At 54.9% G+C, this 25,280-nt stretch overlaps 9 protein-coding genes across 9 annotated transcripts; 6 read left to right on the top strand and 3 right to left on the bottom strand.

Annotated features, from left to right (window-relative positions):
- Positions 1–45: 45 nt before the first annotated feature.
- GUITHDRAFT_141866 (hypothetical protein) lies at positions 46–1,452 on the bottom strand (the record flags this gene model as incomplete). Its single annotated transcript, XM_005828532.1, has 1 exon — positions 46–1,452. One exon carries the CDS (start codon positions 1,450–1,452, stop codon positions 46–48), a length of 1,407 nt encoding a protein of 468 aa, XP_005828589.1.
- A 3,114-nt stretch (positions 1,453–4,566) lies between these two features.
- Positions 4,567–6,389, top strand: GUITHDRAFT_164335 (translation elongation factor Ts, mitochondrial; the record flags this gene model as incomplete). Its single annotated transcript, XM_005828531.1, has 12 exons — positions 4,567–4,593; positions 4,849–5,036; positions 5,093–5,188; positions 5,236–5,417; positions 5,475–5,531; positions 5,583–5,708; positions 5,759–5,824; positions 5,872–5,928; positions 5,982–6,050; positions 6,107–6,169; positions 6,227–6,256; positions 6,309–6,389. The coding sequence occupies exons 1-12, from the start codon at positions 4,577–4,579 to the stop codon at positions 6,387–6,389; spliced, it is 1,032 nt and encodes a 343-aa protein (XP_005828588.1). The 5' UTR covers positions 4,567–4,576.
- Positions 6,390–6,808: 419 nt separating this feature from the next.
- GUITHDRAFT_158198 (hypothetical protein) lies at positions 6,809–7,939 on the top strand (the record flags this gene model as incomplete). The annotated part of the gene is made up of 6 exons (XM_005828530.1): positions 6,809–6,900; positions 6,977–7,074; positions 7,110–7,217; positions 7,369–7,484; positions 7,548–7,787; positions 7,835–7,939. 6 exons carry the CDS (start codon positions 6,809–6,811, stop codon positions 7,937–7,939), a joined length of 759 nt encoding a protein of 252 aa, XP_005828587.1.
- A 404-nt stretch (positions 7,940–8,343) lies between these two features.
- GUITHDRAFT_153784 (hypothetical protein) lies at positions 8,344–8,997 on the bottom strand. Its single transcript, XM_005828529.1, has one exon. The coding sequence runs from the start codon at positions 8,980–8,982 to the stop codon at positions 8,413–8,415; it is 570 nt and encodes a 189-aa protein (XP_005828586.1). The 5' UTR covers positions 8,983–8,997; the 3' UTR covers positions 8,344–8,412.
- Positions 8,998–9,152: 155 nt separating this feature from the next.
- On the top strand, positions 9,153–11,447 carry GUITHDRAFT_141862 (hypothetical protein; the record flags this gene model as incomplete). The annotated part of the gene is made up of 1 exon (XM_005828528.1): positions 9,153–11,447. The coding sequence occupies one exon, from the start codon at positions 9,153–9,155 to the stop codon at positions 11,445–11,447; it is 2,295 nt and encodes a 764-aa protein (XP_005828585.1).
- Positions 11,448–12,139: 692 nt separating this feature from the next.
- HSP70er.2 (heat shock protein 70, ER luminal) lies at positions 12,140–14,760 on the top strand (the record flags this gene model as incomplete). The annotated part of the gene is made up of 6 exons (XM_005828527.1): positions 12,140–12,172; positions 12,469–12,585; positions 12,643–12,773; positions 12,827–12,964; positions 13,016–13,106; positions 13,174–14,760. The coding sequence occupies 6 exons, from the start codon at positions 12,140–12,142 to the stop codon at positions 14,644–14,646; spliced, it is 1,983 nt and encodes a 660-aa protein (XP_005828584.1). The 3' UTR covers positions 14,647–14,760.
- A 649-nt stretch (positions 14,761–15,409) lies between these two features.
- GUITHDRAFT_112311 (hypothetical protein) lies at positions 15,410–18,036 on the bottom strand (the record flags this gene model as incomplete). The annotated part of the gene is made up of 5 exons (XM_005828526.1): positions 15,410–15,892; positions 16,017–16,048; positions 16,284–16,403; positions 16,549–16,632; positions 16,677–18,036. 5 exons carry the CDS (start codon positions 18,034–18,036, stop codon positions 15,410–15,412), a joined length of 2,079 nt encoding a protein of 692 aa, XP_005828583.1.
- Positions 18,037–22,547: 4,511 nt separating this feature from the next.
- Positions 22,548–22,826, top strand: GUITHDRAFT_74581 (hypothetical protein; the record flags this gene model as incomplete). Its single annotated transcript, XM_005828525.1, has 1 exon — positions 22,548–22,826. A coding segment is annotated over one exon (279 nt), but the record flags the coding sequence as incomplete, so codon positions are not given.
- Positions 22,827–23,483: 657 nt separating this feature from the next.
- Positions 23,484–24,410, top strand: GUITHDRAFT_74611 (hypothetical protein; the record flags this gene model as incomplete). Its single annotated transcript, XM_005828524.1, has 1 exon — positions 23,484–24,410. A coding segment is annotated over one exon (927 nt), but the record flags the coding sequence as incomplete, so codon positions are not given.
- Between the last annotated feature and the right edge of the window lie 870 nt (positions 24,411–25,280).

Below are 25,280 nucleotides of genomic sequence, written 5' to 3'. Positions count from 1 at the left end.
TAGTTCATACGCGATGACAAGGTAGCTGTTTCCGTGGTCAAAAGTTCATTCTCCTTTCAAGGGCACCAAGTAAACGAGTCCGATCAGGAGAGAGCATGCACTTGTAGCAGCCGCTGACAGCCAACACAGCAGCTGAAAGTTGTTTGAGGCCAGACTAGAGACGAAAATGGCCAGAGACATGATCTCCGTCAGGCTGGTCTCGGTCGTGAACACCTGCACCCTTGCCCTGGTGTGCTTTTGAATCAACGTCCTCTCACACAGGATGAACCCCCAGAAGCCCAGCCGCGAGAGCGTGCAGAAGAAGGCTGCCTCTGCCATGAGGCTCCTCCGTACCAAAAGGGCTGCAGCGATCACACTGGCGGACTGAAGGGACTGAAAGGCAAGGCACGTGCGGATGATCCCCCAGTAATGGACGACGTGGTGCACGAGGACGGTGGCAATGACGCCGCAGAACTGAGCGGAGCTACCAAACATCGCGATCTGATGATTGGGCATGCCGCTCTCGCTGAGGTACATGTTGAAGAGCCCATTGGGACTGAAGACTGTGAAAAAGAGGAGAGAATAGCAGACCACCAATGCATGGATCTGCCATGGCACAATGGGAGCCTGCTCCGTCTTGAGTTCTCTTCCTTTCTTCACCGGTTTGATCTCGTTCTTCGGTTCACTGCTTCCTGCATCTCCAACGGACAACAAGATTGTGTTTACAACAGCAGTGATCACTTGCACTGCAATCAGAGCGATCAACGTGGACGCCTTGCCGTAGGAGGAGATGAGGAGGGAGACGGCCAGGGGAGAGAGGGTGGCACAAGCTAAGTCGAAGCGGGACAGGAGGGCGTTGGCTCTTGATATTGTGACGTCGGGGTTCTGAGAGGGCTCTACAGACTTCAACGCCAGCAGGTAGACATCTCGCTTTCCCTTGACGTTCTTGAAGTGCCTTGACAGAGTCACCTCAATGCCGGAGAAGATTCCAGCAAGAACCATGCCCACCGCACTCGGAGTCTTCTGTCGCATGTAGAAGCCATGAAGGCAGGCTGCAAGCGCGAAGAAGGAAGCTTGTTGCACGAACAGCAACACCTTCGCATGGAAAGCTGCGTGAAGATCAAGCCAATCGTAATCCTTCCTAGTCACGAAATATCCGAAAAGAAACTGAACGATAGTTCGGAAGATGAAGAGCATGGAGCCTGACCTGCTGTCGACCAACACGCTGACATAGAACGCCCATGCTCGATCGCATGCTGCTCGAGAGAGATACATCGAAAACAGCACAAGCCACTCCCGCGACATCGACGCTCCTCCTCTCATTCTCTCCGCTTGCAGCAATCCATGCTGCCTGACAGAGGTGACCCAACACTTTGGCCTTGGAAGGCTCGTCAGAGTTGTAAGGCTGGAGACTTGCAGCAACATGGCGACGACCAGCAGCAGCCTCATCGCTCCAGACGTCCCCCTCACCATCTGTTCAAGTCGCCAATGTCTCAGCTCTTACCAATGCGAATGAAGTTCGATGGTGCGCTGCGATCGCCTACAAGGCCATCGCCTGTCATGTCTCCCCCACTATCCGCCGTTCCTGTCCCACAGCCCTCGCACCACTCCCCCGAATCCATTCCGAGCGCGGGAGGGCTGAGGGGACGGGGTAGGTAGTGCATGTGAGGGAGTGGCTGGGAAGGAAGGGGTGGGGGTGGTCAGCCTTGCGTCCCTAGGGCGGCACGAACGATTGTATGTGCGTGTACAAGCATGTATAAAGATAAACAGCCATGTATAAAGTTAAATTGGTTATCCGCCCACTTTTAGTTATCGGGTTTCACGTTCATCATAGCCCGGGCCAGTCACCCCTGGCCCCCCGGCCCCGCCCGACTCGATGTTACTCAGGCTGAAGTCACATTGTGAGGTCACGGCAGCACAGGCTGGGGCGGACTCGTGGAAAAGCTCCTCTATTCATGATTGACCGTCGTAGACGGCAGGAGTCACGTCACACTCATGATGACCCACAAGTTGACGAAAGGTGACTTTGAAATTTTGACCAGCTATAACGAACTCTGTCAGGTATATTTGAAATAACGATTCTATACTCCAAACATTTGGGAGATTTCCCCTTGTCCAGGTTGCGTCATAGAATTGTTTGCCTGGTCGAAGGACTGCCGAAAGTAACGTGACCGCCGCCCAAAATTTCAAATTTTCTACAGGGATTCATAGATATTATTTCGAAACTATGTTTTTGACTTTTTGTCCTCGCACGGGTCAATTGAAATGGTCATAGGGGGACGTTAGTGTGTATCCATTCATCCGCCCACCCCACCCACTCTAGGATCCTCGGACTTCCGGAGTTCAACCATCACCCCCTTTTAATCCTGACATGTACCCCCACCCTTGCCGTTTTGACTCAAACTCAGATGTAAGAACAGTACCCTTACCCCCCTTTCACCTGCCACACACCGTGACCTGAACTCCGATCCGAATACCCTACCCCGTCATTGCCCCTGGATCTACCGGTACTTTTTGTAATGCTCCTTGTGTTTTGGTTCCGTCAACCACCCAGTCACCTCCACACCCACGTATCACCACCTACCCACTAGACTGTTTTGGATATACCCCTACCCCACTGTTTCAGCTGTCTCTCTGTGCTCCGACTGGGACCTTGACATACCCTACCAGTACATTCCATTCCACCCATTCTGTGATATTGTACCCCCACCCTTCCACAGAAAGCCCTTGTGAACTTAGCTTCAGATACCTCCTCCAAATTCCTCCACTCTGATATAATCCCCTCTGGCCGTCCACGCGCTCAGAAGCACAGAACACCCACTGGCTGGCGCGTTTGTCTTGTGCTAGGTTTGTTCCCGAGGTTCTTACCGATCCTGTGCAGCATCGCTACACTCGTCTTCCGAAATGCACACGACAAGCATGGCTGGTTCCCAGAGAAGCTCTCAGTCATCCAGCTTTGAATTCTCGCGTCAGCATACCCTTCGTGGCACGTATCGTTCCTCAGACTCTGGACAAGGACCAATCCTTCGCAAGCAAGACATTTCTCCGATGCTCCATGAGTGTTTCACAAAGGGAAATCTTGATTCGAAAGCTTCATCAAAGTCCTCGAATATGCATGCAAGGGATGACGCGACAAAGTGGAAACTATTTGTGCCAACCACAAGGTGGTAAAGCTTTTGTATATAATTCTCCGTGTCAATAAACGAATCTGTACAGTCACTTGGATTTAGGAAATGATCTAAAACTAAGCCTGATTGTCAACAACTCGCTCTTGGGGGAGGTTCGAGTACAAGAAGCTTTCTTGTATCATGCACAAGAAAGTTTTGGCATGATACAAGAAAGTTTTATCGCCCTATGATCACGAGTTGCAAACGTCTACAGCTAATGCTAAAGGCACCTCCGCTGGATCACACACAAAGGTGACGAGACATAGAGGTATGAAGATGTTTATTTGAGAAGTAACACAGACACTCTATCGGTTCGTGGCACACACAGCAAGGAGAAGGACAGACCACCTCAGCGGTTGTTGAAGATCCCTTTATGATAGCCAGGGGGAATCACCAGGGGTGGTGAGGCTCCTCACGCACGAGTGAGCATCCCTCGTGCGTCCGCTTAGATCTGCTGCCTGCTCCTCATCGAGGTTCAGCCACAGTACAGGAGATACCACCCGTACCTTGCATAAATGTCCCCTGTTGTGTACGATCTAAGCGGACGCACAAGGCATACTCACTCGTGCGTACGGTCAGGAGCCTCACCACCCCTGGTGGCTCCCCATGCCTCATGATCGATAACTGCTCAGGTGGTCTGTCCTTCTCCTTGCTGCATGTGCCACGAACCGATAGTGGTTCACTGCCGCTAGTTTTCAACTTTCAGTCACTGTGATCCGCGGCATCCGATCCAGCGGAGGTGGGCCACTGCGGCCGCTGAGCGCCGCACAATGCCTTAACTTAACTTGTTAAAAATCAATAGGGAGGAGGAGGCCGGGCTTGACCCTGACACTGTCGCACTGGCCAAACGGCGAGAAGCCTCGGAGAAAAGACAGCAAGAACCAAACCCCATCCTGCCAATGCGTGGCATGTCGCTGTGGCCGCCGCCGAAGGAATGAGACGCTTACCGGAATGCACCTGCGATGATGGCAGCCTCGGCGAAGGAGAGGGAGGCCGGGCTTGACTGGGCGGCTGACTCCGCCGAAAGATCCTGGCAGTGGACCGGATGCGTTTGCAAGTCGGATCACCTTCAGACGTCTTCCGCGCGAGGCCGAGAGGCCATTCCGAAGTTCAGCGCTGCCGTTTCCGAGGCTTGTTCGCCGAGCGACTGATCCGCCAGCCACCACAAGGCCTTCAGTGGCGGGACGTGCTGTGCGCCCGGGACACCGTGGCACGGTTGAGACCGTCTCGGAACTTGCCGCAGTGCCCTCCGACGAGGCCCGCCCGGCCCGGGCGGCGGTCCCTGGGCCGGGCCGGGCCTGCGGTCCGTCAGTCACTGTGCCAGGGCGGCCAGTACGGTAGTACTGAGTACCAGGTGTACCCGGGCCAGGCTGGTAAGATTTCAGAGGAGAATTGAGTGAAAGTTCATCCTGACGTGAGCAGAGGCGGCGATGCTGGCTCGAAGCATGTGAGCAGAGGGGAAGGGGGAGGCGGCACAGTTCTTGGTCATCCTTGCTCTTCTCTTCTTGTCCCTTGTTCCTGTCTCGTATAGATGAGCCTTCCTGAGTCCTCGTCTCCTCTTGTCTGTCCCGGATCTTGGTGGGCTTGATCGACGGCGTTTGTTCTTTGTTACGAAGGGTCTCTTTGTTTGCATGAGTAGTGGGGGATGCACCAAAGATGAGTGTTCGACTTCTACTTCTGATGAAGTTTTATCTTCTTACAGGCTTGCAAGATGCGTTAGAGCGAGGCCCATTGTTCAGTCTGTCCGCGCTGCGGTTTGTGCGTATGCACGTGCTGACTTGCGCGCATTCTCTACCCCTGCTTCCCTGGTGAAGGAACTGCGAGACAAGACAGGCTCGCCCATGATGGACTGCAAGAGAGCATTGGAAGCTTGCAACGGGGACATGACAAGTGATCTTCTCTTCTTCTTTTGTAATCTTGCTCAAAGTATGCTCCGTGCGTGACAGCTGCAATGGATTGGCTGCGAAAGAAGGGAATTGCAAGTGCAGCGAAGAAAATCGGTCGCCGTTCGGCTGATGGACTTGTAGCTGTCAAGCTCCAAGGAATTTTGATGTGAAGCATTTCTAAATTCTCATATTTTTGAGCTCAGATGACAAGAAGAGCGGAGCTGTAGTCGAGCTAAATTCAGAAACAGACTTTGTGGCAAAGAATCCTATTTTCAAGAAGCTAGTTGAGGATATCTGCCTAGTGAGATTGAAGACAAAGTCGGACATGGATGTAGAAGATTTCAAGAAAGAGACTGTTGCCAGTGGACCCAAGTCCACGTCTGCGGTAAGTTGTATGTGGAAGGCTCAATGGCGACATATTATGGATTGACAGTACGAGTAGGTGAGCATTGACGAAGCAGTGAAGGAGATGGTTGCGACGGTCGGAGAAAATTGCCAGGTCTGATTTGTTTCACTTGCATGTCAACTCTGAGCTCACCCTGCACTGCAGCTTCGTCGTGCTCAAAAGCTCGAAGTCTCCGAGGGTTGCATTGTGAAGTACATTCACACACCAATGGGAGATGATGTGGGAAAGCTTGGAGTGCTCGTGGCCTTGGAATCTTCTCTCTCTGCGAAGGTCTCCACAAACTGACGGCGAAGTTTCGCGCGCTTAATTGTGCTTGAAAGGACCTCGAATCCTTCGGCATGGAGCTAGCTATGCACATAGCGGCCGCCTCGCCCAAATTCAACACTGTAATGCGTATAAGGAGGTTGATGGCTCCACTGAGGTCCACTTGAAGGTGGAGGACATTCCTCAAGCAGCCATCGAGAAGGAGTCCGAAATTTTCCGTGCCCAGGTGCACCATCTTCATGGTTTCTAGTGCAGCACGCGATGTGAGGTCTTGTTCAGGGAGCAGAGAGCGGGAAGCCAAAGGATGTGGTTGAAAGGATGATTGCTGGAAGGCTGAAAAAGTGGCATGTGAGAACTGATCTTTTGTTCTGCTGAAGATGGAGCTGATGAAAGTTTCTGAACAGGAGGAAGTTGTGCTGCATGAGCAAGATTATCTAATTGTTGGTCAGAATGAGAAGAAGAAGAAGGTCTTCTGCTCTAAAATGCTCCAAGTTATTATTGTTGACATGGTTATCACGATGCAGGTCAAGGACGTGATCGAGTCAGCCTCCAAGGTCTGTCCATCTCCACTTCATTGTGTCTTCTCATGTCCTGACATTACTGTAGACTCTTGGCAAGCCAATCAAAGTAAAGGGCTTCTTGCGAATCAAGTGCGGCGATGAGTCTCCAGAGAAAGCGGCTGAATGAAGATCAACCTGGATGATACTTGGGCCTATTTGGAACCCTAAAAGTTGAAGATGCTAATTAGATTTTCCATAATGCTTGAACAATGAATGTCAATGCAGGATACCATGACACAACCGCGGGGGCGTGACTGAGCCTTGTCCACCGCCGCCATTTGCCCGGCGCGGCGGGCCGGCGGCCGGAGCCCGGCCCCGGCCCGGCCGGCCCCGGATTGTACTACGGCCGTGCTACTAGGCTAGCCGGATGATTCCAACTGTGATTCGATCAATCTGATGTAACGGTGTCATAACCGTGCGATCAATAATTTTAATGGAAAGGCATGCTGGAGCTGATGCTGGAGGGTATGCTGGATGGGGCGTAGAAGGAGGGCAGTGAGTTTGGTGCTTGGCTCTCTCATCCTCTTCCGCTCTTGTTCTTGCACCATGATCTCTCGCGCCGCTGCTGCCAGTTTCGACCTGCTCCTCTGCCTCCCTGAGGGGATGAAGCGGACGCAGGTGAAGGCACATTTGAACAGGTAACCTCGCCGGGCGGGAGCCTTTTTTGAATGTGAAGATGAGCGCACAGCGCAGGTGCAATGACAGACGAACAAGCTCTTCTGAAGACTGCGTGGAAGCTGAGTGGAAATCAAAGATAGAAAAGAACTCCTTCTTGTACAACGGCTCAAAATTCAGATTTGCAGGCACGCGTTGTCCTTCTAGGGAGTTTGATAACATACGACTTCAGGCTTCACATTGAGTGGTGACGAGAGGAATCAAGAAAGTCATGTACTCCTGCAGTTCGGTATAACGGACTATAGAGCGCATGTCGGAACAAATCTTCGTGCTGATTGGGGTTCCATGTTGAGCGAAGATCTGGTTAGATCATGTTTGTCTTGTCGTCATCCATCTCTGATAAGCCTTCTTTCCGCAGAACCAGCATGCCGGAGAAAATGTTTTTGAGTATGAGACTCCTTCAGGAGAGACTTTGCAAGTCCACGAGAAAGATGCAAACTCTGGAGAATGCATGGCAAATACTCTGGGGAACGCTGCGATTGTGGAGACTTGCGATGGCCAGATCGTACTCTTGCAAAGAAGCGGGAATGTGGGTGAATGTCACAATGTGAGTTGGGATAGTAGTCTCACTGTTGGAGGTCAACACAGCTTACGTCTTCACCTCGCTCAGGCTGTGGTACTACCAGGTGGTCACGCCGAGCCGGAGAGGATAGGGATCAAGAGCTTACAGGACTGGAATGAAATGAATGAAAAAGGAACTGTGCCGACGGAGGACGATGTTAGATTTCCTATTGTGTTGCTTCCTGGAGCTGATGCAAGAACTACACAGGTTGTCAGCGAGTTGTGGAATGCAATCCTGGAAGAGGTAGAGGAGGAGACTGGCATCTTGCCGTCCGAAGTGGAGGAGCCGGTACGTCCACTGGACCGTTTGCAATCCTCTGACTCCGCAGCTGGAAGATCTTTTTAGGCTTTGCAAGGCGAGTTGTGAATCATCGTACGTGTATGCTGTTCCTTGTCAAAACCCGACTCTCATCTTCAGAGGTGACCCGTAGAGACGTTTGACATCTTTCGTGGGATTGAGCGTCTTCATTTGTTGAATGAGGCAGGTGATAGAGAGATATTCAAGCGCACAACTCAAAGATCGTTTCGAATCTCTCAAGATTTTCACAGTCAGCATACAAGATCTAATCCGCCAGGTGTTATTCTCTGGCTTCTGACAGTGGTTTGGTGCTGATACCTGTCTCTTTCACAGGTTCTGTACGAAGACAATCATTCATTGCCAGGTTGTCATGTTGGGTGTCTTGAGTTGTATCGTCATTACCTGTTGAAGAGCGGAACAAAGCTTATTTAACTGAATCTCGGCACACACAAACTTCAAACTTAAATGCTGCACTCGTCAGTCGCGTTTCAGCCTGTTTGTATTCCACTGGTGCACGAGGAGATTGGGATCGAACAAACTCCGGGCTGAGAAACTTGTTGTATTTACTAAAACGTTTTCTCACCACTCCACCAGCATCTCAGCAGCATGCCATCGATCAGTGGTCTGCTGCTTGAATGTCATTGATAATCTTCTGGTTTAGCTTGGAGCGGAAAGTCTTGGGAGTCTGGTTGTCCAAGGAGCGCACGCTGCTGGCGATCATGGTGTTGACCTTCTCTGGGCTCATCCTGAGAATCTTATCGTTCCAAAGCATCTGCTGACGAGCAATCTTACGCTGCCCAAGAGCTGCGCCGCGCCTGGCCCTGGCCGACGGCTCTCCCTGCTCATGGATCCACTTAAGGGGCTGGTAGTATTGCTGAACCTCCCTGGGGTCCACGATGACATGGTGGCGATGAGTGAGAACCTCACTCATGAGCTTCTTCTCGAGGTTGCCGTTGGAGACGGGGGTGTGCGCAAACTCGGACGGGTGGGGCCTGCCTACGTTGTCCAACCTGATCTCATCGTTGTGAGCAGCGTTCCAGAGTGCGACTGGGGCCACACGGCTGGCAGCAAGGAGCAAGACAGCAGCAAGGGCAAGCAAGGGGAGGAGGAGGAGGTGCTTCGATGCTCGCGCGGCAGCAGGAGCAGCTGCCAATGGTGCCGATGGCGCTGTACCGTAAGATCGCATGGCGAAGAGGCAGCCAAGACAAGGGTACTCTGTTCTAGCTGAAAGCTACTATTATTAAGAAGAAATTATTTAAATTAGACCAAATATCTCTTAAACTGGGAAACCTTGGTACCACTTTTACTTTTGAGTAAACGCGCTTTCCACCTAAATCTGATCAGAGCAGGGGCAATATGGCGGGGTGGATGCCCGGGTTGGAGGGGAGGATCGCAGGGGACAAGATGAGCCTGAGCGACTGCGAGGAGATCTGCCAGGTCCTCCAGTCCTTCGGAGAAGACTCATACACCGACGAGAAGACCTTCTCCTGGTCTGGAACTGTCGTGAGTGAGTTCGTCCGGGCGACGAAGAATGCCGCAGCGAAGAGGAGAGGAGAGGACTGGCACAGGCTTGCTGAGGATGGAAGAAGCAGCAGAAACAAGGCAGGAGGAGACACAGGTCCCTCTCCCCTTCAAGTAGTCCACGCGAAATGGCTTCACCATACCATCTCACAGTCCTGCCCGACCCCGCTTTCGAAGAACATCGTCACAATTGCGTTCTCATCCAACGTCCCTCTAGGTCCCGCAAGAGCAGGAGGAAGCAAAGAGTCTCTCTGCTGGCTCCAGGTCTCAGGTCTCCACATGTTTGCACCATCCGATACAGAGGATCCTCTTCTGGACCTGGGTGGCTCCATTGCCAAACTTTTTGCCAACAGCCCGGACTCTGAACAAGGAGGAAAGGGCTCGTGGAACGACAGGGGTGATCTGTTGCTCTACCTCCGAGGAGTGCTGAGCCCGCGCAAGAAGCACTTCCTAGAGCTGCACGTCAGGAATCCAGCCATGCCTTTCGCTATGGATCGAGTTTCCCTTGAAGCGGTCGGATGTGTAGAGATTGACCCCGTTTACTTGACGGACATCAACTCATCGCATTCAGAAGTTTCCAATGACAGGATGACGCAATCAGCAGAAGAGGCATTCTTCATCTATGCTGGGATACATTCGGACACAAACTACCCAGGATCCCTGAACACTATCACTGTTTCTTTTTCGCTGAATCGCCGAATCATGCAGGGAGCGAGGGTCGTTGTTTCAGGATTGAGAGGGTCCGCTTCTGAGGACGACGGTCAACTGGAAATCACATTCCCAGGGGAGAAGGAGAAGGCGGCCCCCTTTGCCAACACGGGAGTCTGGAGCAAGGGAGATGGCACGTTAGAGGTGCAGGTTGAAGAAGAATTGGCGCCTGGAAATAGGTCCTCGTTCTCGTTCAAGCTTCAGAATCCTGCTCGCTCTCAACCTCTCTCACCTCCTTTCATATCGATCGTGGGCTCGGATACGGCAGTTCCTGCCGTTGAGTTGAAGTTCCAGGAGTCGCCAGGTGATCTGGTCAGTGCTCAAGGAAGTGAGGCGATAGAGCCGACAGACGCTGTTGTGCGGAATGCACGATACGATTGGTATGAGACTTTCGAGGCGCATCTCAGGCTGCAGTATCCTGATCTCTATGCCAACAAGCAAGAAGAGACGCTCGATCTCCGTGAGAAGTTTGTGAGGATGGAGCCGTCGCTCCGAGTCGGCATTTCGCAGCCGTACACAGTCACCTGCATGAGAAGTTCGGGAAGTGCGATCAGTGTGAGCTGGCAACCTTTCTTCTCCGGCAAGGCTCTAACGTCTGAATCCCCAACTCCTCGCGAACAATCCGTGTTCTTCGTTCAAGTGTCGGAAGCTGACGCCCATGGCAACCCTGTGAGCTTCAGGACGGTGTTTGCTGGCCCCAGCACAAGCTGCACAATCCCAGCAGCTTTCTGCCCTCCTGTCTCCCGCAAGACCTGTGTGCGTGTAAGGGAAGAGTGCCTGGATGATCAGGGCAGGCTCGTGTCAAGTTCCTGGAACTATGCTGACCTCAGGGAGGAAGCAGAGGGAGGAGAGGAGCCAAGGAGCATCGATGACCTGTCGTCTTTCCTCTCTTGGTCTCCTTCCAGGTCCCATCCCAGCATGACCATCGGCCATGGCGGGAAGTCTGTCAGGAATGCGTCAAATCAGAGATGGATAGGAGCTCTAGGAGCGAAGAAGATTCAAGGAAGCGTGCGATGGCGTTTCTCTTTCTCCGGACGGGTCGAGCGATTGGCCGTGGGCATCGCCATGGAGGATATCCCAGTGGACGAACTCCCGCGCGCTAGCAAGGAATGGAAACAGAGGACAAGGACCCACTGCATCGCATGGTTGTCATGGGACGGCAGCATACTTTGCCGGGGGGAGGTCCGCGCTCCCACCCTTTCGCGCCATGTGGACATGGAGTTTGCAATGTGCATTGAAGGAGACAGCATCGAGGTGTGGGTGGACTGTGAGCGAGGGCAGGTGGAGATCCGAAAGGACAAAGAGGTGCTGCTGCGTGAAACCAGCAATGACATTTTCGGGTGCGGCGTGCCCTGGTTTCCCTACGCATGTTCTGACTGCCCTTGCACCATTTTCCTCGAGGAGGTTGTTGATAGTAAATAGCAGGGCCCGGGGACAGCCAGCACGGCGGGGCCTAGTAGCCTCACCGTGCCACTCACGGGTCATTGCCAGCATGGAACTCAGGCAGGCATTAACAAGCCCCCGGAGCCTCAGTCACTGCGGCGGCCGGCCCAGCCGGCCCATGCCGTCACGCCGGGGCCGCCGGAGGCCGGGCTCCTCAGCCGACAGCGGGCGGGCCGGCGGCCCGGAGCTGCCAGTCAAGTTCTTGGCACGATCACTCAACTTGATCAGAAAGAATCAGACTCAGAGAATGAGGTCAGCAGTTGTGTGCGCAGAGGGGTGGTGGGGGTTATAACCCCTACCCCTTTTTGCCCATCGTACTCAATGATGACGCAAGGGGGTCTAAATGTTCCACGTACGCCTTATTTGCATTACCAAGGACCGGTGTGGTGCTATTGACTAAAAATCTCCACGAGGGGTCATACCCCACGGCCATCACCCCCTTTTTCTCATAAGGACCCCCAACATGCAATTAATCCATTACGCCTTCACGAAGTTCAATTGGAACCCCCCTCATCAAGGACCAAATTGAGGGTGGTGATGACAATTATACCCACCCACCCCTGTCTTTTACTGTTCAGCCATAAGCGCCACATCTTGGTACCCACCAAACTTTTGGAGTACCCCCATCTCGGCCTCTCAAGCCTCACGGCCTCCTCTCTTCGTCACAAGCGATGGCGCCAGCCCGCTTTCTCCTCCTCCTCGCGGTAACATGCGCGCGCGTCGCTCCCTCGCTCCCTTCTGCTCCTGATACCTGAGAAATACCATCATCTTCCTCTGGCTCTTGCTGTCTCCTCCGTTCCATGTCGTGTAAATGTCTTTCAGTGGCTCCACAGTTTTCTTGTCCCTGGTCAGCAGGAGCCTCCACGTGTTGCGATTTGCTGTCTTCCTTGTCCTCACTCGCGCAAGAAACAAGGATTTTACTCCTCCTCTCCTCTTCATCTGACCTCTGCTGCGACTGCATGCGCTTTCTGTGGCCTCGTTCTGAAGCATTCTCCTCCAGCTCTGCGTGAGTGTGGCTGTGGGAGAAGAAGCAAAGGAGAAGAAGAAGATCGACACAACTATCGGTATTGATCTCGGCACGACTTACTCCTGTGTGGGAGTGTACAAGAACGGCAAGGTTGATCCAGTTCCTCCGTTCTCGGTTCGCAGGCTCGTAACAAGGTCTGCCTGATAGGTAGAGATCATTGCCAACGACCAGGGCAACCGCATCACTCCATCCTACGTTGCCTTCAGTGGAGATGAGCGTCTGGTCGGAGACGCTGCTAAGAACCAGGCAGCTTTGAACCCCGAGAACACCATCTTCGAGTGAGACAAGCCCCTTTGCTTACTGTTGTTGTCTCATGGGTGTTTGCCTCCAGCATCAAGAGGTTGATCGGCCGTGCTTATGGCGACAAGACTGTGCAGCATGACAAGAAGCTGCTGCCGTACAAGATCGTCGATCGCGAGGGAAAGCCCTTTGTTGAGGTCTCCTACATGGGAGGAAAGAAAGTCTTCAGGTAGGCATAAGCCGCGTTGCTGGTTGTAGACTGAAAAGCCTTCCCTCTCAGCCCCGAGGAGATCTCTGCTGTGATCTTGACGAAGATGAAGGAGACCGCAGAGGCCTACATGGGCCGTGAGCTCAAGAATGCTGTGATCACGGTGAGGAGGAGGAGGAGGAGGAGGAGGAGGAGGAGGAAGATGAGTGGTGGCTGACAGAGTTTGTTAGGTTCCCGCCTACTTCACGGATGCTCAGAGACAGGCGACGAAGGATGCAGGAACCATCTCAGGCCTCAACGTTCTCCGCATCATCAACGAGCCAACGGCTGCAGCCATCGCCTACGGTCTGGACAACAAGGGATCTGGGGAGCAGTACATCCTTGTGTTCGACCTTGGAGGAGGGACCTTCGACGTGTCGCTCCTCACCATCGACAATGGAGTGTTTGAGGTTATGGCAACCAGCGGAGACACTCACTTGGGAGGAGAGGACTTCGACCGCAGGGTGATCGACTACATCCTCGGAGTGTTCAAGAAGAAGAGCGGGAAGGATGCCTCCAAGGACAAGAAGGCAATCCAGAAGCTCCGCAGGGAGGTCGAGAGGACCAAGAGGCAGCTCTCGAACACCCACTCTAAGAGGATTGAGATCGAGGCCTTCTTCGACGGCGCCGACCTCTCTGAGACGCTGACCCGCGCCAAGTTCGAGGAGCTCTGCCTCGATCTCTTCAAGAGCACTGTCAACCCAGTCAGGAAGGTGCTCTCCGACTCCGGCCTCGAGAAGAGCCAGATCGACCAGATCGTGCTCGTCGGAGGCTCGACGCGTATCCCCAAGATCCAGGAGCTCCTCCAAGAGTTCTTCGATGGCAAGGAGCTGAACAAGGGGATCAACCCCGACGAGGCCGTTGCCTACGGTGCCGCTGTGCAAGGAGGTATCCTGTCTGGAGAGGGAGGCAAGGAAACCCAGGACCTCCTGCTCCTCGACGTGACGCCCTTGACTCTGGGTATCGAGACTGAAGGAGGAGTGCTTACGAAGCTGATCGAGAGGAACACTGTCATCCCTACCAAGAAGACTGACAGCTTCACCACCACTTCGGACAACCAGGCTGTTGTCAACATCGCCGTGTACGAGGGTGAGAGGACGATGGTGCGAGATTGCCACAAGCTCGGGCAGTTCGACATCACTGGCATCCCTCCCGCTCCCCGTGGGACCCCGCAGATCGACGTAACGTTCGAGATCGACGCCAACGGCATCCTGGTGGTGTCGGCGATCGAGAAGGGAACGGGCAAGCAGGAGAAGATCACGATCAAGAACGACAAGGGGCGTCTGAGCGAGGAGCAGATTGACAAGATGGTGAAGGAGGCTGAGGCCTACGCCGAGCAGGACAAGAAGATCAGGGAGAAGATCCAGGCCAAGACCTCGTATGAGGCGTACTTGGCCAACATCAGGAGCACCATCGACGACAAGGAGCGAGTGGCAGGCAAGCTCTCCGACGAGGACATGGAGGCTGTGGAGGACGCGCTGAAGCAGGGGAACAAGTGGCTGAGGCAGGAGGGAAACACTGCGGAGGCGGACGAGATCCAAGACCATCAGAAGCACATCGAGAAGATCGTCAACCCCATCTTCGCCAAGCTCTACGGAGCAGCCGGAGGACGGAGAGCAAGCGAGGATGAGGATCTCTCCATGGATGACCACGGGGAGTTGTAAGCCTGTTGGCTGTCCGAGCATCGGAAGAGGAGGAGGAAGGAAGAGCGCCCGCGCGCAGCTGCAGTCTGTGTCGTATGCGAGCTTAGGGATTATGAATGAAGGGAAACTTGTTGGAGCTGACAGACCTACATCACCTTTATGTCTATTTACATCAACATGGGATCTCATCCTAAGTTGCTACTTGCTCCGCCCTCCTCGCTTCTCCTCGCCCTGCTACTTCTCATCCCTCCATCTCCTTATGTTCCTCATCTTCTCCCCCCTCAGACGGAGTTCTGATGGTCCTCGAAATGATTCAAAGTGTGTCGGTGCCAGCGATTGCGCGGAAGGGAAGAAATCTGCAGTCTAACCGTCAGTTCTGCTCCTGCTCCTGCTCCACCACCATCTCCTGCTCCTCCTGCTTACCTCATCTGGAAGGTGCCTTTGTACATCCTTCTCCCTACTGACCCTAAGACTTTTCCGCAGATACATCTTTTCTTCCAGTCAGCATCCTTCTCCCTCCCTCTTCTCCTCCTCACCTCTCGTGCTCTCTTCAAATCATGGCCGGGTACATCTCCTCCTGCCAGCCTGCACAGCATGAGGGATGAACACGATAGCAGACACGAGGGAGGAAGGAGATGAGGGAGGAGGAACGGGGTTAGAAAGATTGTCGTGCAGAAAGAAGTCAGAAGGAGAGGAGAAAGAGGAATGAGGAAGATGAGCGGAAAAGAAGTGGAGGGCAATGATCCTTTGGGGGTCGAAATGGACAGGAGGACAGGGGGGTCGACTATTTTGTGCTGCCACACCTGTAGCCACTGAGCATCGACTCAAGGTTCGTGGTGATGGAGGAGGGAGCTTGTTCCAACCCGCTCCTCACAGAGAAACTCTTTGCTTCGGCCGCAGCTTGTGTCGGAGCTTCTGCTTGAGGCGGGGAGGAGGCGGTAGGTGACGGACTGGCTGCTGCCTCCTCGTTGGATACAGGGGCAGGCGATTCATTGTTCTGCTCTGTTGCTGCGGAGACTTGGGCCTCTTTGCCCTGACCTGCTTCCTGGTTGCCCTGACCTCCGTCGTTCTGGTTCCCGGCATCCTCCTGCCCTTCCCCTGCCTGTCCACTTCCTCCCTCCTCTGTCTTGCCCCCACCCTCCTCGTTTCCTCCTCCATTTTGCCCATTCTGTGTCTTCTCCTTTGCTCCTGCCATCCAGTCCAACCCCCGCCAGCTCTTGAACGGATAGGACGGATTCCGTACTGCTGTAATGCCGCTGGGCATTCCCTGTAGCGAAAGGGTTGAGCGGAGCAGCGGATGAAAAGGGGGGGAACAGGGAAAGGGAGAGCAAGGACAAATTCAAGGGAGGTAAGCACGGAGGGGGATGGTGAGGGAGAGAAATAGGGGATACCATGGGATTCTTTCGCCAATCCCCCCAGAACCCTGCAACACATGCTCAGTGGCAGCAATTGGACATAAAATGTAGGAGGAGCAAGGAGAGAAGAGTCATGCGATGGATGGAGGAGGCAGACAAGCACAGCTAGGACAAGGGAAGAGAAATGAAACAAAACAATGCAACGAGAAAGGACCTTGGAAAGGGCGGGAGCAGGGGACAGGATAGCGAGTAGGGAAAGAAGGAGGAGAGAGAGGGAGAGGGAGTGGAGGGAGGGGGGATTACCATTAGGATCACTTTTCTCGGCATCGTCGTAATATTCTCTACTCTCGTTGTACTCGGGCGGCTCCTTCTCTTCACCCTTCCGAGTTTCACCGTAGGGACTGAAATCTTCGTTCGGGTTTTCTGCACAAGTGTGAGGAGAAGCACGAAGCTAAAAGCAGCGAAGGATAAGCAGAGAGAGGGCAGAGAGGAGTCCAAGTGGCATAGAGCCGGACAGGATTCAAAGGGGAAAGGCAGAGGAGGAGGGTTTGGGGAGAATGGGGATTACCTTGTCTTATTTCTTCGTCGTTGTACTTTGAGCTCAGACCCTTGTAGATGCGATCGTGAGGCCCGGGAACGAAACTTTCAGCATCTGCAGAGGGTAAGAGCATGCAAACAAGAAGAGACAACGACAACCGAAGGGCTCAGCAGCGAGCGACGAAGATGAGACAGGACGTGCATACTTGCTTTCCTTACGCCTTGAGGCATAGCCTTCCTCTTCCTTCTCTCCCCTCCGTCTCACTCTTCTTCCTTCCAGCTCACTGTTTCTTTCCCTCTCTCCACGCCATCTCGCCTCCTCCTCTCTTGCACTCTCCTCCCGCCTCCTCGGCTCCTCCCTTGCCCTCTCCTCCCGTCGCCTCGGCTCCTCCCTTGCCCTCTCCTCCCGTCGCCTCGGCTCCTCCTCCCTTGCCTCCTCCTCCCGTCGCCTCGGCTCCTCTCTTGCCCTCTCCTCCCGTCGCCTCGGCTCCTCTCTTGCACTCTCCTCCCGTCGCCTCGGCTCCTCTTCCCCTGCCCTCTCCTCCCGTCGCCTCGGCTCCTCCTCCCTTGCACTCTCCTCCCGTCGCCTCGGCTCCTCCTCCCCTGCCCTCTCCTCCCGCCTCCTCGGCTCCTCCTCCCTTGCCCTCTCCTCCCGTCGCCTCGGCTCCTCCCTTGCCCTCTCCTCCTGTCGTTGTGGCACCATCATGGTCTGCTGCTGCTGTTGCTCTTGCTGTTGCACTTTCTGCGCTCGCGCTGTCGACCCATCCTCATGCTTTTCCGGCTGATCGCGCGTCCATCTCATCCTCCTCAGCTCCGTTACAGCATCCAGCGCTCTCTTCGCCGTCCTGATCGAAGCCTGAGCCGAGAGAATCTTTCTCGTCTTCGCTAGCGCCACGTCGGAGGATTTCTTCGCTTCCCTGGCCGCAAACTCTCTCAGCATTCTTTCCAGGGACAGTATCCTGGTGGAGAGGATCTTGTAGTGCCCACTGTCGATCCTCTGCAGCCGTTTGAAGGTGGAAGACATCTTCTTGATCTCTTTCTCCTCCTTGGAGGGAGGGATCGATCGCTTCACAATCTTTACTGTGGCATGCTGCTGCTTACACCCTCCCACGCACCCCGCTGGAAGGGAGAAGGCAAGATGGGGTGAGAATGGAACAAAGTCGGGCTCAGAGCTCTGCGGTCCAGCAAGCGAACGAGCCTCCTGAGCTACAGCCAGCGCTGAGTTGACCGTCATGTCAAGGTCCCTGTCGTCTGACTCGGGTACGTCGGCTGTTGCCCACATGGGCACCGTGGCAATCATGGACCTGTCTCTGCCGAAGTTGAACGAAAGGGGGTCATACTGGCTGAAGGGGGCTGAGAGCTGAAGGAGAGACTCTTGCGATCCTCTGCTGCCATAGAACATAGCAGCGGTCAAGACAGCCAACACGACTGACGTCGCGGCCAGCAGGCATGCCCTGGACCTTCGCTCGGCTGATTGGCGGGTGCCATATCCACTGCAATGGACGACTTGATGCTGCATCGAGATAGCGACGGTGAGACACGAGCGGTCGGATGAGAGGGAGAGGAGAGGAGGACAAGGGAAGTCAGCAAGTCAGCATGGGTCCCTTCGGCTGTTCACTCGCTCCCCCCCGCCATGTTCTATTTCAGGTCAGCCAGAGGCGGAACCGCGACAGATGGATTATCAAAAATACCACCGGTCGTCTTGAAGTCCTGAAATCAGAGAAAACCACCCCTCCTCCTCCTATGGGCTTCGAATGCTAGCAACAATCGTTCGTACCCCACCTATTCACCTGATTTGACTAAAGTTGGGGGGTAGGGGTATGTTGCACATGCTGGAATGCCCGATGGAATAAATCAACCGGAAGACAGGAAGAGATGAAGAGATGAAGAGATGAAGAGATGAAGAGATGAAGAGATGAAGAGGAAGAGGAGGACAAGGAAGAAGGACATTGAGAGGGTGATTGGAAGGATGATTGGAGAATTCCCCAGAGAATGAGAGTTTTAATTCATAGCTCGCACGAGGGGTTTGCAGGAACGGAGAAGGAAGGGTTGTGGTCGTAGGAATACCTTCTATGAGAATTAGAAGGAAAAGGGAAACAGTGGCTCATATAACAACAGCACAAAATCTCACACAAAGCTCGCTGCAGATTCGGAGCATGAGTTCGTGGGACTGGATGTTGCCGCGCAAAAGGCGCCATGACGATGATTGGGATCGTTTTGAGCCCCCCCCAACCGATGTCACGCCTTATTACCATGTGAGTTGATATCTTGATATTCTTGCTCTGGTGCTCTGACATGCATTCAAGTATCCACCGCCGAACTGTGGAGTTGGATACGACTATGCACATGTCACCGCGTACAGCAATGAATATGGCAATTCGTATGATTATGGTTGTTATGAAGACATCAACATATGATAGAGAAACTCACATACACCTTGCAGCGTCAAGTTCTCGTTACCATACCACCAACTACGATGGTTTGAGAGTTTCGTTGCCGATCTTGATTGCTGATGGTTCCAGCAGGGTATGCTCGGAGAGAAGACCCTCAGACCAGGAAAGTGTGGTTTGATGACAGACAGGGTCGAGATGCGCCCACAAACAATCATGTGAACGCAAACAATCATGTGAACGCAAACAATCATGTGAACGCTCGCGGCGATCCACCTGCCTCCTCCACCACCGATCGGCCCAATGGTGAGATACGAGAAGGGTGGCAGGGAGGGTCGCTGAACGGAGGAGACTTTGCTCGTGTGGATACCGCAAGGCAAGCACAAGAGCACAAACGGCATAAGTCGAGCGCCTCCTCTCCTTGGTCGTCCTTCTATGCTCCATCCCCTCAGCCGCAGCTGGACGAGCCGTCAAGGAGGCATGACGGAGCCGACAGGCGACGAGAGCAGAGAGCCGGGGAGGTGGGAGGGAGAAGAGTCGAGGAGTGGAGGGCGGAGGAGAGAAATTACCCGAGATATGCCCCGAGCAGGAGCGACGACCGAAGTCAAGTCCGCTGGAATGACATGCAACAGAGAGAGACAGACGAGGACAGGCAGGAGCGGATGAGGAGGTTGGACGAGGAGAGGCGCCAGTGGAAACAGCGGCGAGAGGAGATGGATAAGAAGGAGCAGGAGAGGAGAGAGAAGCAGCGGCTGGAGGAGGAGCGGATGGAGCGTGAAAAGAAAGTTTCGGAGAGAATCGAACGCCTTCTGGTCAAGAGGGACATCAGCGGAGCTGTGAACGAGATCCAGGAAGCAAGGCTTCATGGGATTGCAGTCAAGGAATATTTGATAGTTGATCTGCTGGTGGTGTCCTGCAAAGTTAGCCTCCGATCTCTTATTCAAGCTCTGAAGATCTTTCGATCAAATGAAGAGGCAGGACAGACAATTCAAGTTACCGAGGAAAGGGAGAAGCGAGGAGGAGGAGGAGGAGGAGGAGGAGGAGGGAGCAGATTGAGGCTGAGCATCGGCTCGTACCGTGAAGTGATGATGAGAGTGACTTCGGACCTCTCCGTGCATCCTGCCTTGATCCGCATCCTCCTCAACCTCGCGCTCCCTCCCGATGCTCCTTGTGTTAGCCCCATGAAGAAAGGATCGAGCTTGAAGGACCTGGAGGCGGAGCTGCAGGGGCTGAGCAAGCCGAGCATGGAGATCGAAAACTCCGAGCACAAGGAGGATGAAGAAGAGGAGGAAGCGAAAGGAGAGGAGGAAGCGAAGACGATCCCCGAGGAAATTTTCTTCTTTGGTTGCAAGGCTAGGGAGGAGGTCAACGGAAGATACCTGCAAGTTGACAAATACGATGCTTTCATGGATGACAAGAGGCCTGTATACGTCAAAGCTCCCCAAGAGGAGGGGAGAGAAGAGGGGAGAGTACAAGACACAACCAAGGAAGACGCAAGCGTCGGGAGTGGGGAAAAGGAGAAGCAGAGCAAGGCAGAGAAGAAGGGAGGAGACACGGAGCAGGAACTGGTATGTTACTACTGGAACTTCAGCAAGATGAAGAAAGGATGGTGGCTTGGCACAAAATTTGGGAGCAAAGCTGCTACCATCGGTTTCAACCCTTCCACTTCCTCATTACCCCCTCGGGCTGGCTGGCAGATCAACGAGGGGAAGAAGCGCTGCCCAGATCCTGTGAAGCTGGTGGGGAGGCAGGAGTACGAGGAGCTCTCAGCTCCACCTGTGAACGAGCTGGTGGGGCAACTTGACGTAGAACAGCTGAGGGGAGGGGTCGTCCACGGAGACGAGAAGAAGCTGCGCTACTTCGAGCACTTCAACGTCCTGATCCATCTAGAGTTCCTAGCTGACCTCGAGCTGATGCGCAATCGGGTTTGCGGGCGGACAGCAGAGGCCCTGCAGAGGTCGGGCTGGGCCCTGACGAAGCTAAGTGTGAGCAAGGTGGCGTGCGGGAGGAGGCACAGGGGCTGGGAGGACAAGACGCACGCGAACAAGATCTGGCTGAAGAGCAGCAGCGCCATCGACCTGTTCAAGCTGAAGATCAAGAAGGGAGACGGGGTTGCGATCAGCCTGACGAGCCCGCTGGTGGACAAGCTGGGCATCGGAGTTTGCGGGGAGTTGACGGAGACGTCAATGACGATCAACCTTGATGAGGTTGTCAAACTGCCCAAGGACTACATGGAGAAGACGTGGAGAGTCGACAAGTCGGCGAACAGAACGAGCTATAGCCGCCAGCTGCAGTCGCTAGAGACGATCTGCACGGAGGTGAGGGGCCAGGACGAAGAGAAGATCTTCGAGATCATCACGGAGAGTCAGGTGGGGATGGTGGACGAGTGGATCAGTAGGAGGAAGAAGCAGCAAGGAGCGGAAGGGAAGGGGGAGGGGGAGGGGAAGGAGGGAGCCGAGGCCTCTTGTACCGTGGGGGAGGATGCGGAGATGATGAAAGATGCCATCAGCTGTGAGAGCTGTGATGAGAGGCCACAAGTGTTGGCGGCGGGGGAAGTGAACGTGGAGGAGGTGGGAGGCAGGCTCGAGGCGTCAAGTTCCACAGCACCCGTGCAGGACGTCGCTGGAACGGGGAAGGAGGTGGATGACGTGACGACCATGGACTTTGCGGAAGACTCGCAAGAAGGATCGACGGCGGGTCAGTACTGCCTGCCGAGTCAGGATCTTGAGTCGAGGACGGAGCAAGGGAAGGGGCCGGACCCGGACCTGGTCGTCAAGGAAGATACAATGGACGGTCAAGGCAAGGGAGGGATGAGCGAGGATGCGATGGAGGTAGAGCCTGAGGGGTCGGAGGCCAAGATGGGTGGAGGAGGTGAGACAGCAAAGGAGCAGGTGAGACGAGAAGAGGTTGAAGTGATCTACATCTCGGACGACCAAGAGGAGATAGAGGGGGAGAGCGCCGGAGTGCCGACGGCAATGGACGACGTTGAGCCACAGAGCGAGGGAGGAGGCTGGATTGCTGCAGGTGAGATTGTTGCTTCTGTGTTGCTGAGAGGTTCTGAACGGGGTGATTGTGCTCAGGGGGAGGTTGTGGGGCCACGGGCGACAAGGAGGAAGGAGCAGGAGGAGTAGAGACGAAGTTGGAGGCGGCGGAGGATGTGGTGCAGAATGAAGCAGGAGACATGGTGGTGATGGCGGACGTGGAAGGGAAGGAGGAAGGGAATAGGGAGGAAGTTGCGATTGTGGAGACGCAGATGCAGGAAAAGGAAGATGTGGGCAGAGAAGGAATAAAGCAGGAGCAGGATCTGGTTCAGGTAGAGGAGAAACTTGGAGTGGAGGAGAGAAGAAAGGAGGAGGAGAGGAAGGAGGAAGAGGAGAGAAGAAAAGCGGAGGAGAGGAGGAAGGAGGAGGAGAGGAAGGAGGAGGAGGAGAGAAGAAAAGCGGAGGAGAGGAGGAAGGAGGAGGAGAGGAAGGAGGAGGAGGAGAGAAGAAAAGCGGAGGAGAGGAAGAAGGAGGAGGAGAGGAGGGAGGGGGAGAGAAGAAAAGCGGAGGAACGAAGAAAGGAGGAGGAGAGGAAGAAGGAGGAGGAGAGGGCAAGGAACCGGGTGAAGCAGATTGCGGAGGAGCCCTGGAGGCCTCCCATGATTTGGGAAAATCTCTGCAAGGCGAGCAACGAGCTGGAGCACAACGAGCGTTTGACGCCCTCCCAGCGCGAGGCCGTGAGGGCGGCTCTCTGGCAGAGATGTACCATCATCCAGGGCCCCCCAGGGACGGGAAAGACTAGTACGTCCGTCGAGATATTGAAGCTATGGGCCCAGGTGGGCGTCGGGAAGATCCTAGCAACAGCTGATGGGAACGTGGCGGTGGACAACATCGCGCAGGGGCTGGCCCGAGCGGGAGTGAAGGTGGTCAGGATAGGGAGGCCTGAGAAGATCAGCTCGCTGGTGGAGGAGCTGACGCTAGACCATCAGGTAAAGAAGTGGAAGGAGGACAAAGAGAGAAGGCGGGAGGAGAAGAAGTTGGGCATCGATAGGAAGATGGAGGAATACGTGAGTCAGTACGAGAAAGAGCTCCAGGCGATGACGGAGGCGCAAGTTGTGAACATGCAGTATGACAAGGAAGCCTGGTTTCGGATGTCAGGGCTGCTAGCCAGGAAGGTCTACGAGAACGGTACTCTGATGCCCGAGCTCAACGGGGTCTGGGCACGGGCGTACGAGGTGGAGCGGGAGTTCTTGATGAAATCTCCCTACCACTCGTACAAGAAGCTCGACGGAGTGAAGAAGTCACCACTCTACTGCTTCTACATGGAAAGGAAGGACAAGTCGGGTTGGTACATCACCAACAAGAAGGGTAAGTCTGGCATCCTGGCATACTGCCCGCAAGACTCGCAACTTCCCCCGGCCCGTGGCTGGAGGATACGAAGGGAAAATGTGGAGGAGGCGGACACTGGGGGGTTCGTGGACTACAAGCCGACCAAGGAGGACTGCATTCCATGTCTGTTGGACATGAAAAGGGACCAATGGATGGAGAGCAAACCAATGTCTGACAGCGAGGATGAAGAGAAGGTGAACATCTGGATGGACTTGGAGCTGGACCCGGCAGAGCGGCAGAAGCGCAAGGAGAGGCAGGAGAGAGACCAAGATAACTTCATCCGAGACGAGATCCTCGACAACGCCGAGGTGATCTGTGCTCAGATGATCACTGCAGGAGGAGACTTCCTCTTCCGTCAGCTCGGCAGCTTCGACGCAATCCTCGTCGACGAGGTCGCCCAGTGCACTGAGATCAACACCATCGTCCCCATCGTCCAGAGGGGATGCAGCCGCCTCGTCCTGTCTGGGGACCACTGCCAGCTCCCTCCAACAGTGCAGAGCGAGGAGGCGGAGGAGCGAGGAATGTCGGTCTCCCTGTACGCTCGGCTGGTGAGGGAGGGGCTGGAGGCGAAGTTCCTCGACACTCAGTTCAGGTCGCACCCGAAGCTCATGGAATTCTCCTCCAAGATGGTCTACGACGGGAGGCTCAAGGACGGGATCAGGGGGGAGGAGCGGCCGGCGCTGCAGGGGTTCGTGTGGCCGAGGAGGGACGTGCCCGTGGCGTTTGTGGACATGGGAAGAGGATACCACGAGCAGCAGCAGGGAGAGTCGAAGGCGAACCCCAAGGAGGTGGAAAAGCTGCTGCAAGTGCTGATCATGGTGTTGAGGAAGAAGAACCTGCGGCCGCGGGACGTCGGGGTGGTCACCCCCTACATGGCTCAGGTCCGCCTGCTCAAGAGGAGCTGGCACAGCCTGTGCGCGCGGGAGAATCTGGACCAGGCGGAGGCGAGGGAGCTGGAGATAGCGAGCGTCGACAACTTCCAGGGGAGGGAGAAAGAGCTGATCCTCTTCTCGGCCGTGAGGAGCAACCAGCGGGGCATGGTCGGCTTCCTGCGCGACTGGCGGAGGCTCAACGTGATGTTGACGCGAGCGAGACGTGGACTAATCGTCTTCGGCTCGTCCCACACCCTCCGCCATGACGCCATGTGGCAGCAGTGGCTGGAGTGGTGCGAGGCGCACGACGTGCTGGTAGACAAGGCGGCCTGGCAGGACGTGCTATGGAAGGCGATCAGGAACTCTCATAGCGACGAGACGAAGGGGCTGCTGAAGCAGCTGCTGCAGCACGAGTTCGTCCCCGTGAGACGCCTCCGGTTCGTCCACTACGTTAGGAAGGAGCTCAGGGTGTCGGAGGAGCAGGCGGGGGAGGTTTGGAGCGCGGTGAAGGCAGCCAAGGCAGGCTGGAGGGGTTGGGTGCATGCAGTCGACTCTGCGCTGTCACAGGCTGGCGGGAGGATGGAGTGGAGGAAGCTGGGCCCTCTGCTGGCTAGGGAGTACATGAGGAGCCACTCGCGCTGGGAGGACGTTGAGGCGGCGGTTGCCATGGCGAAGAGAAGCATCCCCGCAAGCTACTGGAGCAGCGACGGCAGGACCGTTCGTACTCCTGCTCTTGCGGAGGAGGACGAAAAGGTTGCGAAGAATCTGAAGGAGGAGAGGAGGAGGAGGAAGAAGAAGACTGAGAGGAGCACGCTGTCTGTCATTAAGAAGGCTCAGGGGTTGAGAGATCGGATCTTCTGGCTGGGGAGGTCGTTTCCGAAGCAGGTGTTGGTGAGGAGGAAGACAAGGAGCGGAGGAGAGGAGAAGACGTGAGAGGTATTAACATTCATTACATTCTTAACTCGCCCTGTACACGCTCACATGTTAACCTATCTCACTTCATACTTGCCCGGCCTATCCGGGTTGTACCACTCCTGCAATCATCTGGCTCAGCGTCTCGAACTTGCCCAGCTCCCTCCTACCTTGCGGCAGGTGACGGAGCATCTCTTCAGCTGCAGAGATGCTCTCGAG

Source organism: Guillardia theta, assembly GCF_000315625.1.
Source record: "Guillardia theta CCMP2712 unplaced genomic scaffold GUITHscaffold_58, whole genome shotgun sequence".
Lineage (NCBI taxonomy): Eukaryota > Cryptophyceae > Pyrenomonadales > Geminigeraceae > Guillardia > Guillardia theta.
Note: the sequence above shows the minus strand (reverse complement) of the source record. Positions and strands in the feature narration are given on the sequence as shown.